General features: G+C 36.7%; 1 protein-coding gene across 2 annotated transcripts in view; it reads left to right on the top strand.

The window, feature by feature from the left end:
* RBM18 (RNA binding motif protein 18) overlaps positions 1 to 17,184 on the top strand; it is a 32,724-nt gene extending 15,540 nt beyond the window's left edge. Inside the window, exons 3-7 of one of the 2 annotated variants that reach the window (XR_004232238.1) lie at positions 2,536 to 2,662; positions 4,843 to 4,929; positions 9,049 to 9,134; positions 13,675 to 13,855; positions 14,985 to 15,087. Coding sequence is in view for 1 of the 2 variants with exons in the window: in XM_003757097.3 (XP_003757145.1) it covers positions 2,536 to 2,662; positions 4,843 to 4,929; positions 9,049 to 9,134; positions 14,985 to 15,144 (460 nt within the window). In the remaining variant the exon portion in view is untranslated. Of the gene's footprint in view, positions 1 to 2,535; positions 2,663 to 4,842; positions 4,930 to 9,048; positions 9,135 to 13,674; positions 13,856 to 14,984 lie in introns of both variants that reach the window. The other variant, XM_003757097.3, reaches the window with a different exon arrangement.
* Positions 17,185 to 19,187: the final 2,003 nt, after the last annotated feature.

Raw genomic sequence — 19,187 nt, 5'->3', positions numbered from 1 at the left:
CAACGGGGGAGGGGGGAGGGTATGTTGCCTTTCTTGAGCACTCTGAAAGGACAGATTAATATTAGTTCAATTCAGCAAAAAGTTTTCAAGTGCCCACTACGTACAGTCACCATAAGGCTCTTACCAGCAAAGGCAAAATGGATATAGTCCCCCTAGGAGTTTGTAATCTACTTGTAGGTTGAAGAAAACAAATAAACAAAACATAAAATCAAGTATAATGGGAGGAAGAGATCCAAAGAAAATGATGCTCTAGGGAAAAATAAAAAAAGAGAAAAAGTTCATTTCTATCCTGTTGGATCAAATGAAGGCTTCATAGAGGAGGAAGCATCTGAGCTAAATATTAAAGGAAGAAAAGAGTCCCCAAAGTTTGAGGTGACAAGGTATGCCATGCCAGGAATAGACTGTGGCCTGTGTGAATGCTGAATTATAGAATAATGTGAAAAAAAAACACTGCACTCAACTGGAAAGGTAGCTTGGAGCAGCAGTTACTTGGAGCCTGAAATCCAGTGCTAGTAGGTCTGTGTTATATCTCCTTGCCCCCTGGGAACTCAGGAAAATGTGCTGTTCATGTCCATCAGTATCAGATTATGCAAAGGACAGAATTCCATTTTGTATCTTCCACCCTTCCCAAAGGAATCCTTACTTAAAAACCCTTTCTTGATGAGTTTTGCCTAGAAAAAAACATGAACATAAATGAGGCTATGACAACATTACTAGCTCCCTATGGGGTAGAATTCCCAGTAATAACAGATTTAGCATGTGGTCTGATACCTTTTTAGTATCCCAGGGACAGCATTGTTTAGAGAGAGCCTTGACTCTCGGTTTGAATAGTGTGGAGGGTGCCAGGAGGAAGACCAGCGGAAAAGGAAATGGGAGAGCTGTTGGTTTGTCTCACCCTCGACATCAGATGACAGGAAGTGGAAATTGAGCTTGGCCGAGGCAACCTGTTGAGGCCACATCTGTTTGAATAACTTAAAAAGCTCTATAGAAACCAAACAGTTCTTAGAGTAAGTAGTCCAGAGAGAGGGGTGAGGGGCAGAAGAAGCAAGCAAAAGCTTGGGGGTGAACACCCTTGTCTGGATTAAATTTCTTCTTTGGCTCTCCATGATCTCAGCTCTTCAACAGCCCATGTTTCTGGCTAATTATTCAGAGATGATTCAAAGGCACTGGCACTGTTCCCCAGCTCTGCACCAGGCCAGCCACTCAGTTTGGGACTCACCATTGTCCTGGTGTTCATTCACATCAGGGAATAACACTCAAGCTATTATGGAAATGCTACTGATGGTGGTTGGACTATTAGAAGAGCCCTTATCTGATGGGAAAAGCTTTCTAGGGGTTTGTGGATAGATTGGGGGAGGAGGGGTGGGTAGGAGCAAAGTTGTTTTGTTTTGTTTTGTTCTTGGTAGTATTGTAGTTATTTACAAATATCGCTCTGCTGCCAAGAAATTAAAAATAAATAAATCGACACTATTTTTGAGTCCTTGTCCAAAAGGAAAACAAATGGAGCTTGCAGGCCAGACAGCTGTTTGTTGCGGGTGGGGGAGGGGTTGTTTTTTATGTTAGAACTACAATAATTTTAGTCATGATTCCAAGGAGGCAAACAACTTTGTTTGCCAAACAAAATAGGACATCGTTGGGCAGGATGGAATGCTAAGAGTCAGAAGGGTGTGGTAGAGCTGGATTTAAGCATCAGAAGTTATGGGTTCAAGTTCAGGCGCCATAGCTTAATAGAAGCCACACCTCTTGAGTCTCAGTTTCCTTGTGAGTAAAATGAGAATAATTCTTGAACTAGAATTACAAAATATTAGAAAAATCAGAAGATTTTATAGTCAGTACCTTATTCTAATAGAAGAAGATCAGAAAGGGAGGGACTAGAAATCATTTTCTATGACCCCCTCATTTTGTAGATGAGAAATTAAATGTGGAAAGGGAAAGTAATTTGTTTGCTCACAATCATATACATAGTAACATCCAGGAACTTAGCCCATATACTCTTCCTGTAAATGCAGCGTTCTTTTTCCCACATTCTAGTGAATCCCTTCCCCAAGCTATCTTGTATTTATTTTATATCATTCTCTCTTCTTTAGATTCAAGCTGTCTCCCTACATTAAAATGACAGCTTCTTGAGGCCTGGAACTTCTGCCTTTGTATCTCCCAACTGTGCATAGTTGCTGGTACACAATAGATGTTTAATCAGTGTCTTTCCGTGAGGATATGAGACTCAGAAAACAAAAGTAATTTCCCCTATGTCACACATACAGGAGGCAGGCAGAGTCAGCATTTGAACCCAGGTCTTCTGATTCCTAAGTGTAGGCCACTTAGTTTCCCCACACCTTCCTTAATAGATTTGTCTTGAAAAAAGCATTACAGAAACATAGGCTTCCACTATATATTAAGGTTGTTAGAATTGAGTATCTATGAAGCAAATGATTTTCCTCTCAACCCCTTTGGCCGTTCCCATTTCATAATAAGTAGCTAACCAAATGTGGCATGTTCTTTGCATGTTATCCCTGACTATTATTGTTCTTTTAACAGGTACCACCTCCTCAAACTTCTTCAGAAATTTGGCAAAGTAAAGCAGTTTGACTTTCTTTTCCACAAATCTGGTGCTTTGGAAGGACAGCCCCGAGGGTACTGTTTTGTCAACTTTGAAACCAAACAGGTACCTGTGCTGTCTCTCCAGTGCAGTTTTGAAACTAATTCATTGACTTCTTACAGAGACATATTTTAGGCCCAAAGTTTGAGCTATTGACCTGTTTTCCAGTTGGGCTATTGAATAAAAGAGGTTGTTAGTATTTGGCATAAAATTGACTTTTCCAGTGTTAAGGCAGTTTGCTCATCTTTTCAGGGTCTGGCCAGCAAAGCCAGTTTTGCTTTTGGGCCTTGAGTTATTGGAGCTCTATGGGAAGGGTCATCCATAAACTTTATTTTATTATGATTGGTTGATACATTCCTTACCCCCAAATCTTCTAGGAACATGCACAAATGTGAGTATGTGAAGAGCAACAAACAATCTTAATTTTAGCCAGGATGCTTTTTTTCTCTTATGTTAAATCATCACTCCTTTGAGAGGACTAGCTTTGATGATGAAATTTACAAATAGAAACATTACACAATACAGTATTGCTGCACAAGCAACTTTGCTAAGTAATTTTTTGAGTGAAGTGAACTTTTAAAAATTATCTTTTAGCAGGTATTCCTAAAAAAGAATGTATTCTAGGTCTTTTCTTGACTTTTCCCAGATATTAGAATGATGGGTACTTTCTTTGATTCAGAATCACTGAAAATGGCTACTATTTTATCAAGGAAGCTGGAGAGAGCACTGTCTCACTGTTCAGAGGACGTACTGCATGACTTATTGATAGTATGGTATAGTGGAAAGAGTTCTGACCTGGAAATCTGAAAACCAGGTAAGATCTCAAGACTGTGGGCAAGTCATCATCCCTTTCTCAGGAGTGTTTCACCTTGTGTAAAATGAAGGCTAGATCTCCAGAGATGTTCCAATCATTCATTCTGTGATTCATCACTTTAGTCACATGACCTGGATCATGGCCCTTCTTCTCCTTGCCCCTCAGTTTCTTCAGCTATAAAATAAAGGTAATACCCATTTTTGACTACTTTTTACTACTACTTAGAGCCATAAAATGAAATAGTAAATAAGGAACTACTTACATATCAGTGATAATTGAAAGCATTATTTGTATACTTATTTTCAAAACGGTATGCCTCTACCACCGCTCAAAGATCTTGCACAATAGTATGAGAAATGGGCAAAGCACTGTGACCATTCACATTATGAATTAGAAATGAAAAATACAGTTTCCCTTGGTTCTCCATCTAGCTATGGGTACAATATGATGAGGCAAAATAGAGTAATATTAGCCAATTCCAAATGATAGAGGTTACTTCATATACTGGAAGGTAAAACTGGGGCATAAACAGAAAAACTCTTCTGATGCTCTATCACAGTCTCTCTTAGTAGTTTCCCTTCACTCAATGGCTTTTTCATCCCCAGTACATACATGAAATAGACACTTGGCTGATTGCCCTTTAGATCTTAACTTGGTCAGCACAGATTGGGCAAGGATGTTTGGTAGTGCAGGAACATAGGGCCAGGTTTCCTGGGGGTGACCTAGGCCAGCTAATATTCAGGTTCAGGAATTCCTTTCAACTTTTTTGCTCCTTGAAAAGGAAGGGTGTTTTCATTAGTTGAAAGTATTTGTTTCAGAAAACCAGGTGCAAAGATTGACTCACACAACCACCTTCTTGCTTAGTCTCCTTGACTGACTCCTGCTTTTTCCTGCCCAGAGTTTCCTTGACTCCCACAGCATCTGAAAGCAAGGCTACAGTGAATGCAAAGTATGGATCCAGCTCCATGAGAGTTCCCTGCCCCCCGAGGGGCCTATAGTCTATGACGGTCCTCATGATAAAACTGCATGGCAAGACCACTTTTTGTTTTTGTTTTTTGATGCAGTCTTGAAGCCTAGATCTTCAGTGCTGAAAGGATCCTTAGAATGTAGAATATTACTGCTTAAAAGAATTTTAGAAACTTAATTCTATTCCTTCATTTTACAAATGGGGAAACTGAAACCTGAGGGGAAGGAGGGGAGGGAAGGGAAAGGGATGACTTGCCTTTGGTCACAAAGGAAGTTAGCAGCAGAGTCTGGACTAGAACCCAGGTTCCCTGAATCCCAGCTCAGTATTCTCTCCACTGTATCACTTTCCCATTGGTCAGTTGCTTGTTAAAAGCATAGCTCCCCAAATTGAAAGCACCCTGTATTAATAGATCTAACCCAACCTATATTTACTTTGTTTACTAACATGGGTCTTTTTCCTGTGTAGGAAGCAGAGCAAGCAATCCAGTGTCTCAATGGCAAGCTGGCCCTATCTAAGAAGCTGGTGGTACGGTGGGCACATGCCCAAGTCAAGGTGAATCCCAATCAATAGAAACATAAAAATAAAAGCATCTCAGATGTAAGAGGCTGAAAAACAATGGTCAAATACTTTGACAGCAGCAGCTTTTGCCATGCAAGACCAACCAGTTATTGTGGCAGATAAAGAAAATGCCCAAGCAGTCATTCTTCTTTAGGAATGACTCTGGTTTCCATGATTAACTTTTTCCTTAAGCTGTTGTCCTCGATGTTAGAATGTAAGCTCTTGGAGGGCGAGGACTGTTTTCTCTCTGCTTGTATTTATATTTCCAGTGCTTAGCACAGTATCTGGCACACAGAAAACACCTAAAGAATTCTTTTGACTGACTACTAGACTTGGACTCAGGAGATACTGGTTCAGATTACATTTCAGACACTTTTTTGCCATGATCCAGTCATTTCACATCTCAGAGCCTTGGTTCCCTCATCTATTAAATAAGTATAATGATATTTACTATACTTATACATAAGGATAAGTTGAAGAAGGCACTTTATAATAACAGCTCATTTCTAAAACATGTTAGCATTGTTAGCCCCATTTTATCTATGGAAAAACTGAAGGTAACGAGTATGATCATTTCACTTTCCTATTCAAAAAACTTCATCGACTCCATTTTAACTTTATACTAAAGTATAAACTTCTCTGTTTGACATTTAAAACTTTTTACAGTATGGCTCTAACCTATCCTTCTAGACTGATTTTATATTACTTTATGTCACATACTTTGTATTTCAGCCATGCTGACTTCCTTAATGTTTCCTCTAAACAACATTTCATCTCTTATCTTTGTGCTTTAGCACAAAACTATCTCCCTGCCTGCAGTACCCTAATGGTTATCATCACTTCTATTTCTTGGACCAGCTCCCTCCCTTCAGGTTCAGCTTTAGGGCCATCTCCTACATGAAGCATTTCCTGATTATGCATTTGTGCTTTCTCTCCCTACCCTGAAATTACTTTTATTATATTTTATATTTACTTATTTGTGTGTGCATTCTGGCCGCCTTCTTATAGAATTTTAATGCCTTGAGGGCAGAGATTTTCTTTTTTTGTTGTTGTTTTTGTTTTTGTTTTTTGTATATGTATCCCTACCACAGTGCCCTGCATGTTTTTTAATTTGTTTTTGGTCCAGACTTGTGATGTTATTGATGTGGAAAGGTCCATTTAGCGAAAACCCTCCACTGATGAATATCTTGGAGCACTAATAAGTAATTTGCCCATGATCTCACGGCCTGTACTGGTCAAAGGTAAGACTTAGCCCCAGGTCTTCCTGGATACAAGATACCTAGCATCACATAACTAGCAGCTGTCAGAGTCAGAATTCAAAGTTTAAGTCTTATGACTCCAAGTCCAATACTTTTTCACGTTCTGGTGCTATCATGCCAGGACAACTAGAGCATATATATATGCTCCTTTCATAAAATCTGAGTGTTAGAAGTCTCCTGATTGAGTTTTAGGGATTATAATCTAGGAAGACTAAAACCAAAGATTGATCTGTAGCCATTAAGGCCACAGTTTCTTTTGGAGTTAGCTAGAACAGAGGTAGTACAAGAAAGGATCCCTAAGACTATGCAATAGTACTTTCAGAGATATTACTGTTGACAACTACTATATAATATTGTTAGTCTAAATCATTATATAGATCTGTGGTTCTATAATTTGAAGGTATTTGTTTATTCTGAAAACCTGCTAGATTGAAATTTCCTTGAGATCAATTTCTGACCTCAGCGTCATAAGATAGATAGAACTTGGGTTTGAAATCAGAACACCCTAACTTCAAGTCTGAGTGTGACCATTCTTAATTGCTTCACAATTAATTTAATGTTTCACTGAATTTTTTCAAGTTCTATTTACTCATCAGTTAAATGCAGATAGCATAATAAAAGTTACTAGCCTTACCAGTTGTTATAAAGACAAAGCTATGTAAAATACAAAGTATGATAGAAGTTAAGCTGTTACGACTTTTCTCTGTTTTTCTTCCATTACTTGGTACAGTGTTTTGCACAGAGTAAGTATATAACAGGTGTTTGTTGAATAAATGATTTATTAACTGATTCATCAAAAACTTAATCATCTTCCTTACTCTCAAAGCTCAACTATAAACAAAACTACCCATATTACTCAGGAAACCAAATTAACCAAGTATTAATTTAAGAGTTTTTTGCTGAAAAATGAATTTGGACATTTGGAATGTTTTTAGCTTTCATAAAATCCAACATGTACCTTTTTAGGAGCAAAAATTTAATTACATCACAATTTCATCATGGTATGTTCTCATTGAAAAAACATTTATTTTGTTACATATCTGAACCCCCTCTTTGGGTTCAGATGAGTCATGCAAATCTCGTCCTTGTCTTCTTGTAAATCTTCATACAGAATTAACCTTCTTGTCCTTTTGATTCTTCCTAGCAGTACAGATTCAGGATGTCTATCTGTTTACCCCTCGGTCTCATTACATGACTGGCCCATCTCTTTTTCTGTGAAGGATTACTCTTATCTTCAAGGAATAGAAAAAACATAGGAAAATCAATGGGTGCCGTTTTTTCTCAAAGAAAAACTAGAGCACATTTGATTAATGAGTGACTAATGTCTACGATCTTCATCTTGTTGAAAAATGCAAAGAAGGGAAATAGTCCTTTTTCTTTTTCACTTGAGATTATGCATTATAACATTGTTTGTTTTTTTTTCTGCATTGTTTCTCCCTACAATAAAAAGCTCCAGGGACTCTAATTTACCATTTCACATTTTAGGATTATAGACTTAGAGCTGAAAAGAACCAAAGAGGCCATTTAGTGCAATGGCCTTATTATATAGATGAGAAAATTGAGGCCCAGAAAGGTTAAGGGAATTACCCGCATTTACAAAAGTCCACATACATGTCAAAGGTCAGATTTAAATCAGGTATTTCTGACTCCTGAGTCCAGCATGCTGTCTACTATATACATGCTGTTTACGATTCATGGAAAAACTTTACTTATTCTCACATAGGAATCCCTCAGATAGCAAATTTCCCTTGGTTTCCTTTCATAAAATCTGAACCTTGGTTTCCTGAGCTGTAAAAATTCAATTCAGTAAAGCATTATTAAGCACCTACTCTAGGTAACAGACTCTGTAAGTGCTGGTCAAAGAAATTGCAGAATTGAGACTCCATGACCTCTTAAGAACCCTTCAGCACTAAATATGCAATATTCTGAAATTCTTTCCAAGAGCTCATATTGTGTTCCAGTATTCTTTGTCATAAGATCCCTAACAGCTGTAACAATGTATGTTCTAAGGTCTCTTCCTGTTGTAATATTCTAGGGTCCCTTCTAGCTCTCTATTTTAAGTCCTTTTCAACTCTGACAGTCTGATTTCTCTTTTACCATAGAACTTTTTCTAGATCAATAACTACAGGCCTACTTTCCTGTTCCTCTCCACACACCTCAGACCAGTGGAGACTTGCAGGATTCAGCAAACATAGGTAGAATTCCAAGCGTAACATTTCTGACCATGATTTTGAGGTGAGTTGTGAATAGACAAAGTGAATATGGAGAGAATCCAGGTGTAGCAGTATTAAAGTTGAAACAGTGAAATTAGATTTAAGTATAGAATAATACAAGAGATGCCCATATTGGTTTTGTGTCATGTATGAAATTGAAACTAAAACTTCCTATCCAAAGAAGAGAGCCTGTATCAAAATTGGCTTGCCATATTGTTTCCAGACTTAAAAGTTTAGAGCCACAGCACTGTATTGTTTTGCACTTAAATCAAAATGTGAAAGAATTTTAAGTTTGAGAGTGTATGGGCTGAGAATGTCTTAGTTTTTTTAGGCTTCAAATTAAAGACAACAAGGTGGGCATATTAAATTGTTGGACTTGGAGTCAGGAGGACTTGAGTTCAAGTCCTACTTCAGACACTAGCTGTGTCCCTCTGGACACGTGATTTATTCCTTCAGCTTCAGTTTCCTCACCAATAAAATAGGTTAATTATAGCACATACCTCAAAAAGTTGTTGTGAATCTTAAATGAAATAATATGTTCAAAGTGTTTTGCAAATCTTGAAGTACTACATAAATGCTAATTAGTGTTATAGGCTAATCATTGCCCAAATGATTTAATTCCTTTTTTTCCTTTGTTTCAGAGGTATGATCATAATAAGAATGACAAAATCCTTCCAATCAGTCTTGAGCCATCATCAAGCACTGAACCGACTCAGTCCAATTTAAGGTAAGGCTTTATACTTCAGAGTCTTACAAAATGCCCTCCCATGTTGTAGTCTATCTTTATTGTTGTTGTGCTGGGGCTTTGTGACAAAGGAAACTTTCTGCCTTATCAAAGAAAAAGGATTTGTTTCCTCTTGTCCATATTAATAACTGTTCAGTAAACATAGCGATGTCCATATTGGTCTCCTTGTTGTCTATTCCTTCCCCTCTCAATCCATCTACATAGAAATAAAATTGATAATCCCATGATAAAGGACTGGGTGAAGATCACTTCTGCTCAAGAAGCTTGAGTAACTTCCTGTTAACTTAACATTTTGACTCCACATTCTTTCTTAAAACCTATCATAAAATCACCCCCCAGTAATTTTTCAGGCCATTACCCCTGCTCTACTTCCACTTCCCTATTTTCCAGCTTTGACCCTATAGTTAGCTAGTCTGATGCTGTACTGTCCTCCATTCTGAAATTCCTCAACCCTTGATCCATCACTTTTCATCCCTTGTCAGACCTTATTCCTGACTTCCTCCTACCTTCCATTGTTTTTATTCCTACACACATGCTGTTAATTAGAACTGAAGAAAGCCACACAACCATGATGACCAGGTACATTATAAATATTTTTTTATCAAATTTTAACTGGGCCTTTAAGCAAGTTAATCCATTTATTCCTTTCTAATTGCTTCCCTATTTTTTCTTCCTACAAAAGCTTTTCTAAGCCTTTTCTCTCCTCAGACTTCTCTTAACTTCCCTTCTCCTTACCTGTTTGCAGCTGAGGAGTTTTCTTCTTATTTTATTGAGAAAACTGAATCTATTCCACAAAAGCCTTTCATCCCCTTATCTGCATCTCCAAACCCCTAGACATCATCTTCTGGTCTCTCCTTCTTGCTCCTCAGTTCTGGAAAAGAAAAGCCCCTTTTCTTTGCCTAGGCCCAACCCCCTTCTCTAATGGACTATAACTCCAATCACACTATCCCCCTAAATATTCAGCTTCTGTCTACTGGTTCCATCCCTCCTACTTTCAAACATGCCAGAGTCACCCCCATCTTTAAAAAAACATTCACTACACTTTACTCTCCCCTCAAAATTTAATGTCCTATACCTCACCCTACTCCTGCCCCCCTCTCAACTCTTCAAAGTTAGCTGAAATTGATACTGAAAAAAATATCATAACTTCTTTTATTTACTCATCAGCCTTTTGCAGTCTGGTTTCAGACTTTTTTTTTTTTTTTGGCTGAAATTGTTCTTTCCAATGTTCTTAATGATCTCTTAATTACTAAATATGATGATCTCTTCCCAGTGTTCTTCCTTCTCAAGCTATTTGAAACTTTTGCATATCCTCTCCTCCTAAATATTCTCTTCCTTCCAGGTTTTCATGGTACCACTCTTCTGACTTTCCTCCCATCCTTTTGTTGGTTCATTATCTATATCACACCCACAAATGTTTCTGTATATTTTGCCTCCCACGCTTCTCACTCTACCTTTTCCCTGACAATGATCTCATTATCATCTCTATGTTGGTGACTCCCTGGTTTATATATCTAACCCCAGAATTTCCCCTGAGTTTCATTGTCATTTTAGTACTTGGCTATCAAACATTTCAAATCCTGGAGAAATCTCAAAGTCAGCATGTCAAAAAATTCTCTAAATACTACCCTTCTTCCCATCGCTTCTTTTTCTGTCAGAAGCAATGCTATTGTATCATAACCTAGATTGATAAGCTCAGCATTATTCTTGAATCCTCACTCTGGACTACTTGCTCTTATCCTCATCCCATTTCTTTGTTTTTTAATATCCTGCCCCCCATTCCAAAAGCCTTTGCTCATTCCCCTAGTTGTTAATGCCCTCTTCTCCACTTCTCCACTAAGATAAATCATTTTGTATTCATCTTATGTGTATTTATTCCCTATGTGTTCATTTACTTATTTGAGATCATGTTATGTAATTTTGTCCCTCCTTAGTAGAATGTAGGCTCCTTGAGAGCAAGGACTATCTTAATTTATATTTTGTTTCCAACACAATTCCATGCCTGGCACATCATAGGTGCTTAGTAAAGTCTTATTTGATTTAAAATTTTTCTACAGTATACGTGTTCCCCAAGTACAGCACTATTTCTTTTGTGTTTTAATTCATTTCTGAAATATTATTAGGTATCTCTTATGTAGTGCTAGAATTTGTAGTGGGGTTTTTTTTTAAAGTTTTAAAAAGAGTAGTTTTCTTTGTTTTTTCAAATTTTAAAAAAATTATTTGCCTGTAATTTCTTGAGAGTTAACTGAATTGATACTGAAAAGAACTCTGAACTTGGAATCAGAAAACCTGAACCTAAATATTGGATGTGCTACTTACTCCATTCCAAAAAAGTATATTATAAACTATAAAAATACTATATAAATGGGAGGCATTCAAGCATCATAGAATTAATTTACAGTTTGATGGAACAGATTATCTGTCCAAGTTTTTTATTTTACATGTAGGGTAACTGTATTTATAAGATCACATAGTTATTTAATAAGGAGTAGAATTTGAATTCAAACTCCTGTCCCAAGATTCTGAATCCAGTCATCTTCCCATTATTCTCAGCTATCCTGCTTATCTATGTCTCTCCTGTTTTTCAATCTCCAGGTCATATTACTTTGCCCTTTAGATTTTTTTAGAGGGAGGAAGCAAAAGGGAAAGGGAAAGAACAGTTCCAGGAGTCAGGAGTCCTGGATTTCCCACTTAATGAGTTTCCAGAGAAGCACTTTTGTCACTCTAAAGAACAATATCAGGGCAAGCTGTGATCATCCATACATTGCACACATTTACTCAGTAATTATGTACTTACCTTATGACTTTTTTTCTTACATAGAAATATCAACTTTTATCTCTTGTTAAATCCAAATATATATTTATAGAGAATCATTTGCCTGCAATTTGTATCCAAATGGCAGAAATCCTAGAGAAATGTCATTCTTTAATTGCCCATGGATTTTAGTAGACTTATTATAGGTTTATATAATACCAAAGTTACGTGTATTTTTTTTTTTTAGTTCACAACTTTTATGTTTCTTCTCCATGTAAGTCTCATCTGAGCTCAAGACTTAGTTTTTGTCTTGAGCTGTATCTCATTTGGAAACTCAACAAAGTCAATAAATAGATTGTCTTTCTGGTCTCTTAGGAGGAATTACTTTTGACTCGGCATTTGTGGAGCATTCAGTTCAGTATTAAATACCTACTAAATGCAAAATATTAGATAATAATTCATATTTAGGAAGTACTTTAAGGTTTACAAAGTACTTTCTTTACAACTCTATGGTAAGTAGCATAATAGCATCATGCTCTGGTTCCAGATAAAAATCTGAAGTGTAGAGCACCTGTAATTTGCCTAGGCTCACACAAAAAATATCTCAATCTCAAAGTGTACTTTAAGCAAATTTAAGAAAGAAGAGATGACCTGAGAAAAGTTTCTTGGAGGAGGTGGCATCAGAGCTGGTCCTTGAAAAGGAAAGAGAAATAAGTGGGAATGAAGGAATGTAACCCAAGCTTTAAGGTTGGAAGAAACAGTGACTCACTTAATGACAGATGTCCCAGAGAGGCTCCTCATAAGGCTTGATGTTTTGACTTGTCGAATCTAGGGAAACAGGACTCCAGACTTGAAAGGAAATCCACAGACTGCAAGAAGTCAACACTACACAATCTTCTTCTCTTTCTTATAAAGGAAAAAATCTGTTGACAAGAAGAGGAGGAGATAAAGTGGCCAGGCACCTGGGAAGATGAGAAAATGAATTAGAAATTCTCTGAAAGGGCTCCAGTACTTTTGTTTGTTGATTCACCAAGAGACTATAAAACTGTAACAAAGTAATTCATCCAACAAATATTTATTAGATATTATGTGTAGAATATTCTGCTAGACAAAATTTAGATAAATTTATTATCTATTAGGAAGATATAAGATTACGGTAAAATATATTTCATACACATCTAAACCTATTAGTATAAAATCTTCTTATGTACAATATTATATAAGTTCATTAAAGAGATATGAAACTGGGGGCAGCTAGGTGGTGAAATGGATAGAATGCCAGCCCTGAAGTCAGGAGGCCCTGAGTTCAAATCTGACCTGAGACTTAACATTTAACACATCCTACCTGTGTGACCCTGGGTAAGTCACTTAACCCCAATTGTCTTAGCCAAAAAAAAAAATATGAAAGATCTTATGTAAGATGTGAATGGAAAAAGAAGATTGCTAGCTAATGGGAAATTATGGCATTTGAATTATGCTTAGTTAAAGACAGAGAAGAGGGAGAAAGCTGGAAATATGAGAAGAAACCACATTGTAGGGGGCTTGAATACCAAGCAGAATGATTTGAATTTTACTAGGGAGTCCCTAAAGATTTTTAAGTACAGAAGTAACAATCAGATCTTTTCCTAAGTAAATTATTTTGATAGTGGTGCAAAGGATAATGTTATGCAATTTCCTTTTGCTGAATCAGATCAAGTTATTATCTTTGATCATCAATTCATGATAGCAAGTTCTGCTGACCATATTTTCATTCTTTTCTGACCCCAGGTCAAGCAACATGATGTATCATTATCCCTGTTCAAAAAACAGTATTATTCACTGTAATAACACCTAGTTTTACATAGACCTGTATGAAGTCTTCCTATCTGAAGATTCCATTGCTTAAAGTAACCACATTTCCATAGCACTTGAAGTTTACAAAGGGGTTTCCTCACAACAACATTAAGAGGTAGGTCAGAGAGAGATTATTATTATCCCTGTTTCATAGAGAAAAAAAATTGAAACCTAGACCAAATAAATGAGTAATTCTTGGTTATGAAACTAGTAAATGTCCAAACTAGGATTCCATCCCAGTCTGTGAATTTCAGATTCAATGCTATCCTCTGTACATGTGCTTTACTCTCCATTGAGTGGAAGCAGCAAGATTTGAGCTCTTTTTTCAGATAGCAAAAGCAAGAGTAAAGTGAAAAGAAGACTGGCCTTGTAGTTCCAAAACCTGAGTTGAGGCTTCAGCTCTGACACTTGGTATCTGCTTAGGGCTAGGAACTGAAGCTGTGATCTTACTTATGGAGAGCTCTCTTTGAGGAAGAAGTTCCCCTGTTTAATCACTGGAGGATTAAGTGACTTGTAGAGGGTGCAGCTCTTTGTCCTCCTTCTCAAAGATAATTATGACATCAGGGAGGTGATGACATAACATGCAATTGAATTGGATTTAAATGAGGGAGAACTGTTCAAAGTTACCTGCCTCACTTTCCCCTCCAGAGCCATCTGGGTCCAGTGGCCAGATATAGATTAAGACAACTGGAGATGGTCTTGGCCTTTTCAAGCTAAAGTCTTCAACAGGTCTCAGTTTGACTGAGGCCCCATCCATTCAGAGATTTACAACTAGGTAGCAATTGAGGCAAAGAATGGCCTCCTTCACCTGGTCCAAAAAATTAAGTAAATAGTTAAATCTGGAAGGAGAAAACTCTTTTATTTCTGGCCAAATAAAAATAATTGCTATGTACATTTATTCAGTCAGTTAGGACCCAACCAAATGGGGCTTGGCCTGGGACCTATTGTAGGGTACATTTAGCTAGTGTGTATAAGAAGTAGGATTGAATCCAGGTTTTCTTGGTTCTGAAGTCAGTTCTCTATTAACTACACCATACTTCCCCCTCTGTCTGTCTGTCTGACTCTGGGAAAATCACTTTACCTCTCTTAGCCTTAGTTTTTGACATCTGTCAAGTGGGAATACTAAAAATCTTTTGTGATAAAAGCACTTTATAAGCTTTCAGTATTATAGAAATAATAATTCTATATCATATAGAATATCATTCCATCACTGACTCACGAACTCTTTGCTCTTCTTTTTCCAGTGTCAGTGCAAAAATAAAAGCCATTGAAGCCAAGCTGAAAATGATGGCCGAAAACCCTGATGCTGAGTACTCAGCAGCTCCTGTCTATTCCTACTTTAAACCACCAGATAAAAAAAGGACTAGTCCTTACTCCCGAACTGCTTGGAAGTCTCGAAGATGATAATTGGGAAGAGCTGTAGCAGCCAAGAAAACTGCTTTATACACCTAAAATCTCTGCCTTTGTACTTTGTAGATTTAAATGGTACTATCCAAGAGCACAATCACAACGTTAGAGTTTTGTAACATGGCATTTTAAACTTTTCTTATGGCTATTCCTTGCCCAAAGTATGTATAGAATTGAACACCATCCAGAATAAATTGGATTGCATCCAGAGCTCTGACTTTAACACAGGGATACTCTAGTTGACTGAGCTGTTTGCATTTTGTGAGTCCAGAAATGTTATTCAATATATCACACAAAGAGAAGCTGATTGTTTTAACCGAGAAAATTAAATTTGTCAAAGTGGTCATTTTCTAAAGAAGTAGGAATGAATGGGGTAGAAAATTGTGTATTCTGCTTTGCCTAAATGTCTTCAAAATCTAAGGGCAGCCGCCAGACCTGGTGGGAGAAGGTGACCAGAGACTACTTTTGTTATTCTGTTTTTCAATTGTGTTCAGAGGTGTCCCCAAAGTTTTACTGTGTGGAAATGCCTCAAATAAGAAATGAAAAAGAAAAGTTTTTTGCCAAAGAGAATAGGTCTTTAATCTGTTTAAGCATTCCTTTTCTCTTGTTTTAAATTCCAAATAGGAAGGTATAATGGATGTCTGAAAACTATTTTAAAGGAGATAAATATATAGAGCCCATTGATTTTTGTTGTTGTTGTTGTTTTTTATTTCACCAAGACAATTCAGTCTTGAAAAACTTTTGTCAAGCTAAGGATGCATCTTTTAAAAAATATTTAGCCCAATGAACTAGTAAACCTATAAGAGTATTAATGAGAAACTTATAGAAATTACAAGTCTGCCAAGGCAGTTTTATAGCATGAGAATGCCTTTTTTCAGAACTACATTTTGGCCACTTTTGTGAGCAGTAAAATGAAATAACTCTTTTAGCAAATGTGAAAGCTAAACTAGTCCTGTCAAGACACTCTCTTTCCTAATCTGTCACTCTTAATTCAGTAGCAGAGATTGAGCTTTGTTATGGGAGAAGGGAAGTAGGGAAAGTGGAGGGAATAGAAGCAAGGACTTTGTATAATAGGTATTATTTCAGTCATTGGCCTAGTAATTTAGAGATTTCCTTTGATAAGAAGTGCTATATGACTGTTAAAATTTACTGTTGATCTGAATAAGCTGTACTTTTTCCTGTAAACCTAGAATGTGGCCTATAATCCAGGTTGAAGTGTTTTTTGTTTGATTAAAAAAGATCTCTTTTTAAGTCACCCTGTTTTCTGACAAATATGCTTAATTTTCATAATAAACCACCTTTTTGTTTTCTATTTTATTAGACTTTGAAAAGCCCTTATGAAAAAAGAAAGGTGAAAATAACCATGAAGCCAGTGGGGATGGTGTCTCTGCCAAAACTATTTTAATTATTTAGGATAAATTTTGGCCAAGTGTTTCTTTGGGTAGCTTGTTCACTCCTCCAGGTCATTCATTTATACTGGGTGATACCTAAATTTATAGTCAAGAAGTTTCCTCTATTTCTTTATAATAAAGCATGCTCTTTCTCTAAAGCAATATGAGCCTCCTTATATTTGTTGAATATCAGAAATGAAGCTTCTTGGCAATTTCACTGCATCATGGTATAGTTTCAAGAAGTATTGGATTTAGAGAAATCTTTTGTAGTTGAGGGAAAGGGGGTTGTTTATTAGTTGGTTCTTGGTTAAGTATCTCTCTTGAGCTATCTTTAGGTAGCACATATTGGCAATTAAGTAAAGACATCTCTTTGGTGCAAGTGATAACCTTTTCCCATTCAGAAAGATGGGAGAGCTTGCTTGGCCATTGTCTTATAGATGGTATCCCCAGCAGGTTTGGGATGAAGTAGGACTTATTTAGTGCAAACCAGTCTTCTATTTTTAATAGGAATTTTGAGAATATTTGACTTTGAATTATATAGAGCTGTTTCCTTTAGAAACCAGAGCTATTTATTTGTATTGAAGGCAATGTTATGATTTATAGCAATTCTTATTTCTCTATGTGAATAAATGGAAGAAAATGTTGATTCCGTTTCTTTTTCTCTTGGATCACTGGAATCAAGATCATGAAACGTCAAAGTTGTAAACTCCCCTCAATACTTCCTTTCCACCTCCCATATTAAAACTCGACTCAAATGTTGCCTATGCCACCACTAAGAGAACACGACTAAAAAGGGACCATAAAGATCATGTAGTCAGTCCAGCCTCACTCTAAAGATGAAGAACCTGAAGTCCAGAGCTTGTCATTTGGCCAAGGTCACACAAATGGTAAGCAGAGACAAGATCCAAATCCACATCCTCTATCTCAAATTCACTGGTTTTTCTGTTGTCCCATACAGGACTGTTAATTAACTAGTGTTAACAACCAGGGAGCTGCTGCTGGAAGAATAAGCACCTTTGGGCTTGAAAATCAGACTTCAGTTCCACATAGTGTTCTATTTCCCTTAACTTCTGTTTGGTCAAGAATACTACAAATGAGGGCCTTTGAGCCTAGCTTTTGTAGGCTATAAAGGAAGAACATTTAGTTTAAGGTCCCAACATTGTGAATTCTGGGATCTCACAACTCTCCCATTCTTAATGTTCTATGTTCCCTTCAAGCTCAGGCATTCTGTTCTGATATTAGTGTAGGGGACAAGACTTTTTATTCCAATATTTAGGCACAACAACCTTGCCTATTAGATTTGGTGGATTGCTCTGTTTCTATCTTGGTCTCACTATGGAAAAGTTCCATGTGTCAGGCAGAAACTTTACTAGAGCATCATAAATTGTTCCTTTGCACAATGCAACCTTTTCCTTTGCACAATGCAACCTTGTCATTAAGACCAGCACTAAAAGGCAGCAAAGATTCTAAAACAAGAAGGTAAATTTGGCCTCGCAAGTAACTTTAAGACTAGCAAAGCTTAAACGAGTCATAATCCCACTTGGGCTTGCATAACTGAAAGTGGAGGTCATGAAATTATGATTTATTATCAGTAAATGTTTCATTTGTATACCTGTTTTATATACCCAGGGTTGCATAAGAAGGATGAGAAGTGAAAAAACTTTTAAGAAGCCCTGTTCTGCAATTGGCCCCAATGCTATATAAATTATTTGATAAAATAGGGAATGAAGGAGTCCTACCAAATTCCTTCTATGACACAGACATGGTACTGATACCTAAACCAGGTAGGCTGAAAACAGAGAGAAGAGAAAATTATAGACCAATCTCCCTAATGAATATTGATGCTAAAATCTTAAATAAGATATTAGCAAAAACACTACAGAAAATCATCTCCAAGATAATACACTATGATCAAGTAGGATTTATACCAGGAATGCAGGGCTGGTTCAATATTAGGAAAACTATCAATATAATTGGCCATGTCAATAACCAAATTAACAAAAACCATATGATCATCTCAATAGATGCAGAAAAAGCATTTGATAAAATCCAACATCCATTCCTATTAAAAAACACTTGAGAGTATAGGAATAAAATGGACTTTTCCTTAAAATAATCAGCAGCATCTATTTAAAACCATCAGTAAGCATCATATGTAATGGAGACAAACTGCAACCATTCCTAATAAGATCTGAGGAAACAAGGTTGCCTACTATCACACAAGTATTTATTTAATATTGTATTAGAAACGCTAGCTATAGCAATAAGAGCTGAGAAAGAGATTAAAGGAATAAGAATAGGCAATGAGGAAGCCAAATTATCACTCTTTGCCGATGACATGATGGTATACTTAGAGAACCCCAGAGATTCTGCTAAAAAATTATTAGAAATAATCCACAACTTTAGCAAAGTTGCTGGTTATAAAATAAACCCACATAAGTCATCAGCATTCTTATATATCACTAACAAAATCCAACAGTCAGAGTTACAAAGAGAAATTCCATTTAAAGTAACTACTGATAATATAAAATATTTAGGAATCTATCTGCCAAGGGAAAATCAGAAACTTTATGAGCAAAATTACAGACCACTTTTCACACAAATTAAGTCTGATCTAACCAATTGGAAAAATATTAAATGCTCTTGGAT

The sequence above is a fragment of the Sarcophilus harrisii genome, chromosome 2 (genome assembly GCF_902635505.1).
Source record: "Sarcophilus harrisii chromosome 2, mSarHar1.11, whole genome shotgun sequence".
NCBI lineage: Eukaryota > Metazoa > Chordata > Mammalia > Dasyuromorphia > Dasyuridae > Sarcophilus > Sarcophilus harrisii.
The sequence above is the reverse complement of the archived record's forward strand: the minus strand, read 5'-3'. Positions and strand labels throughout refer to the sequence as shown.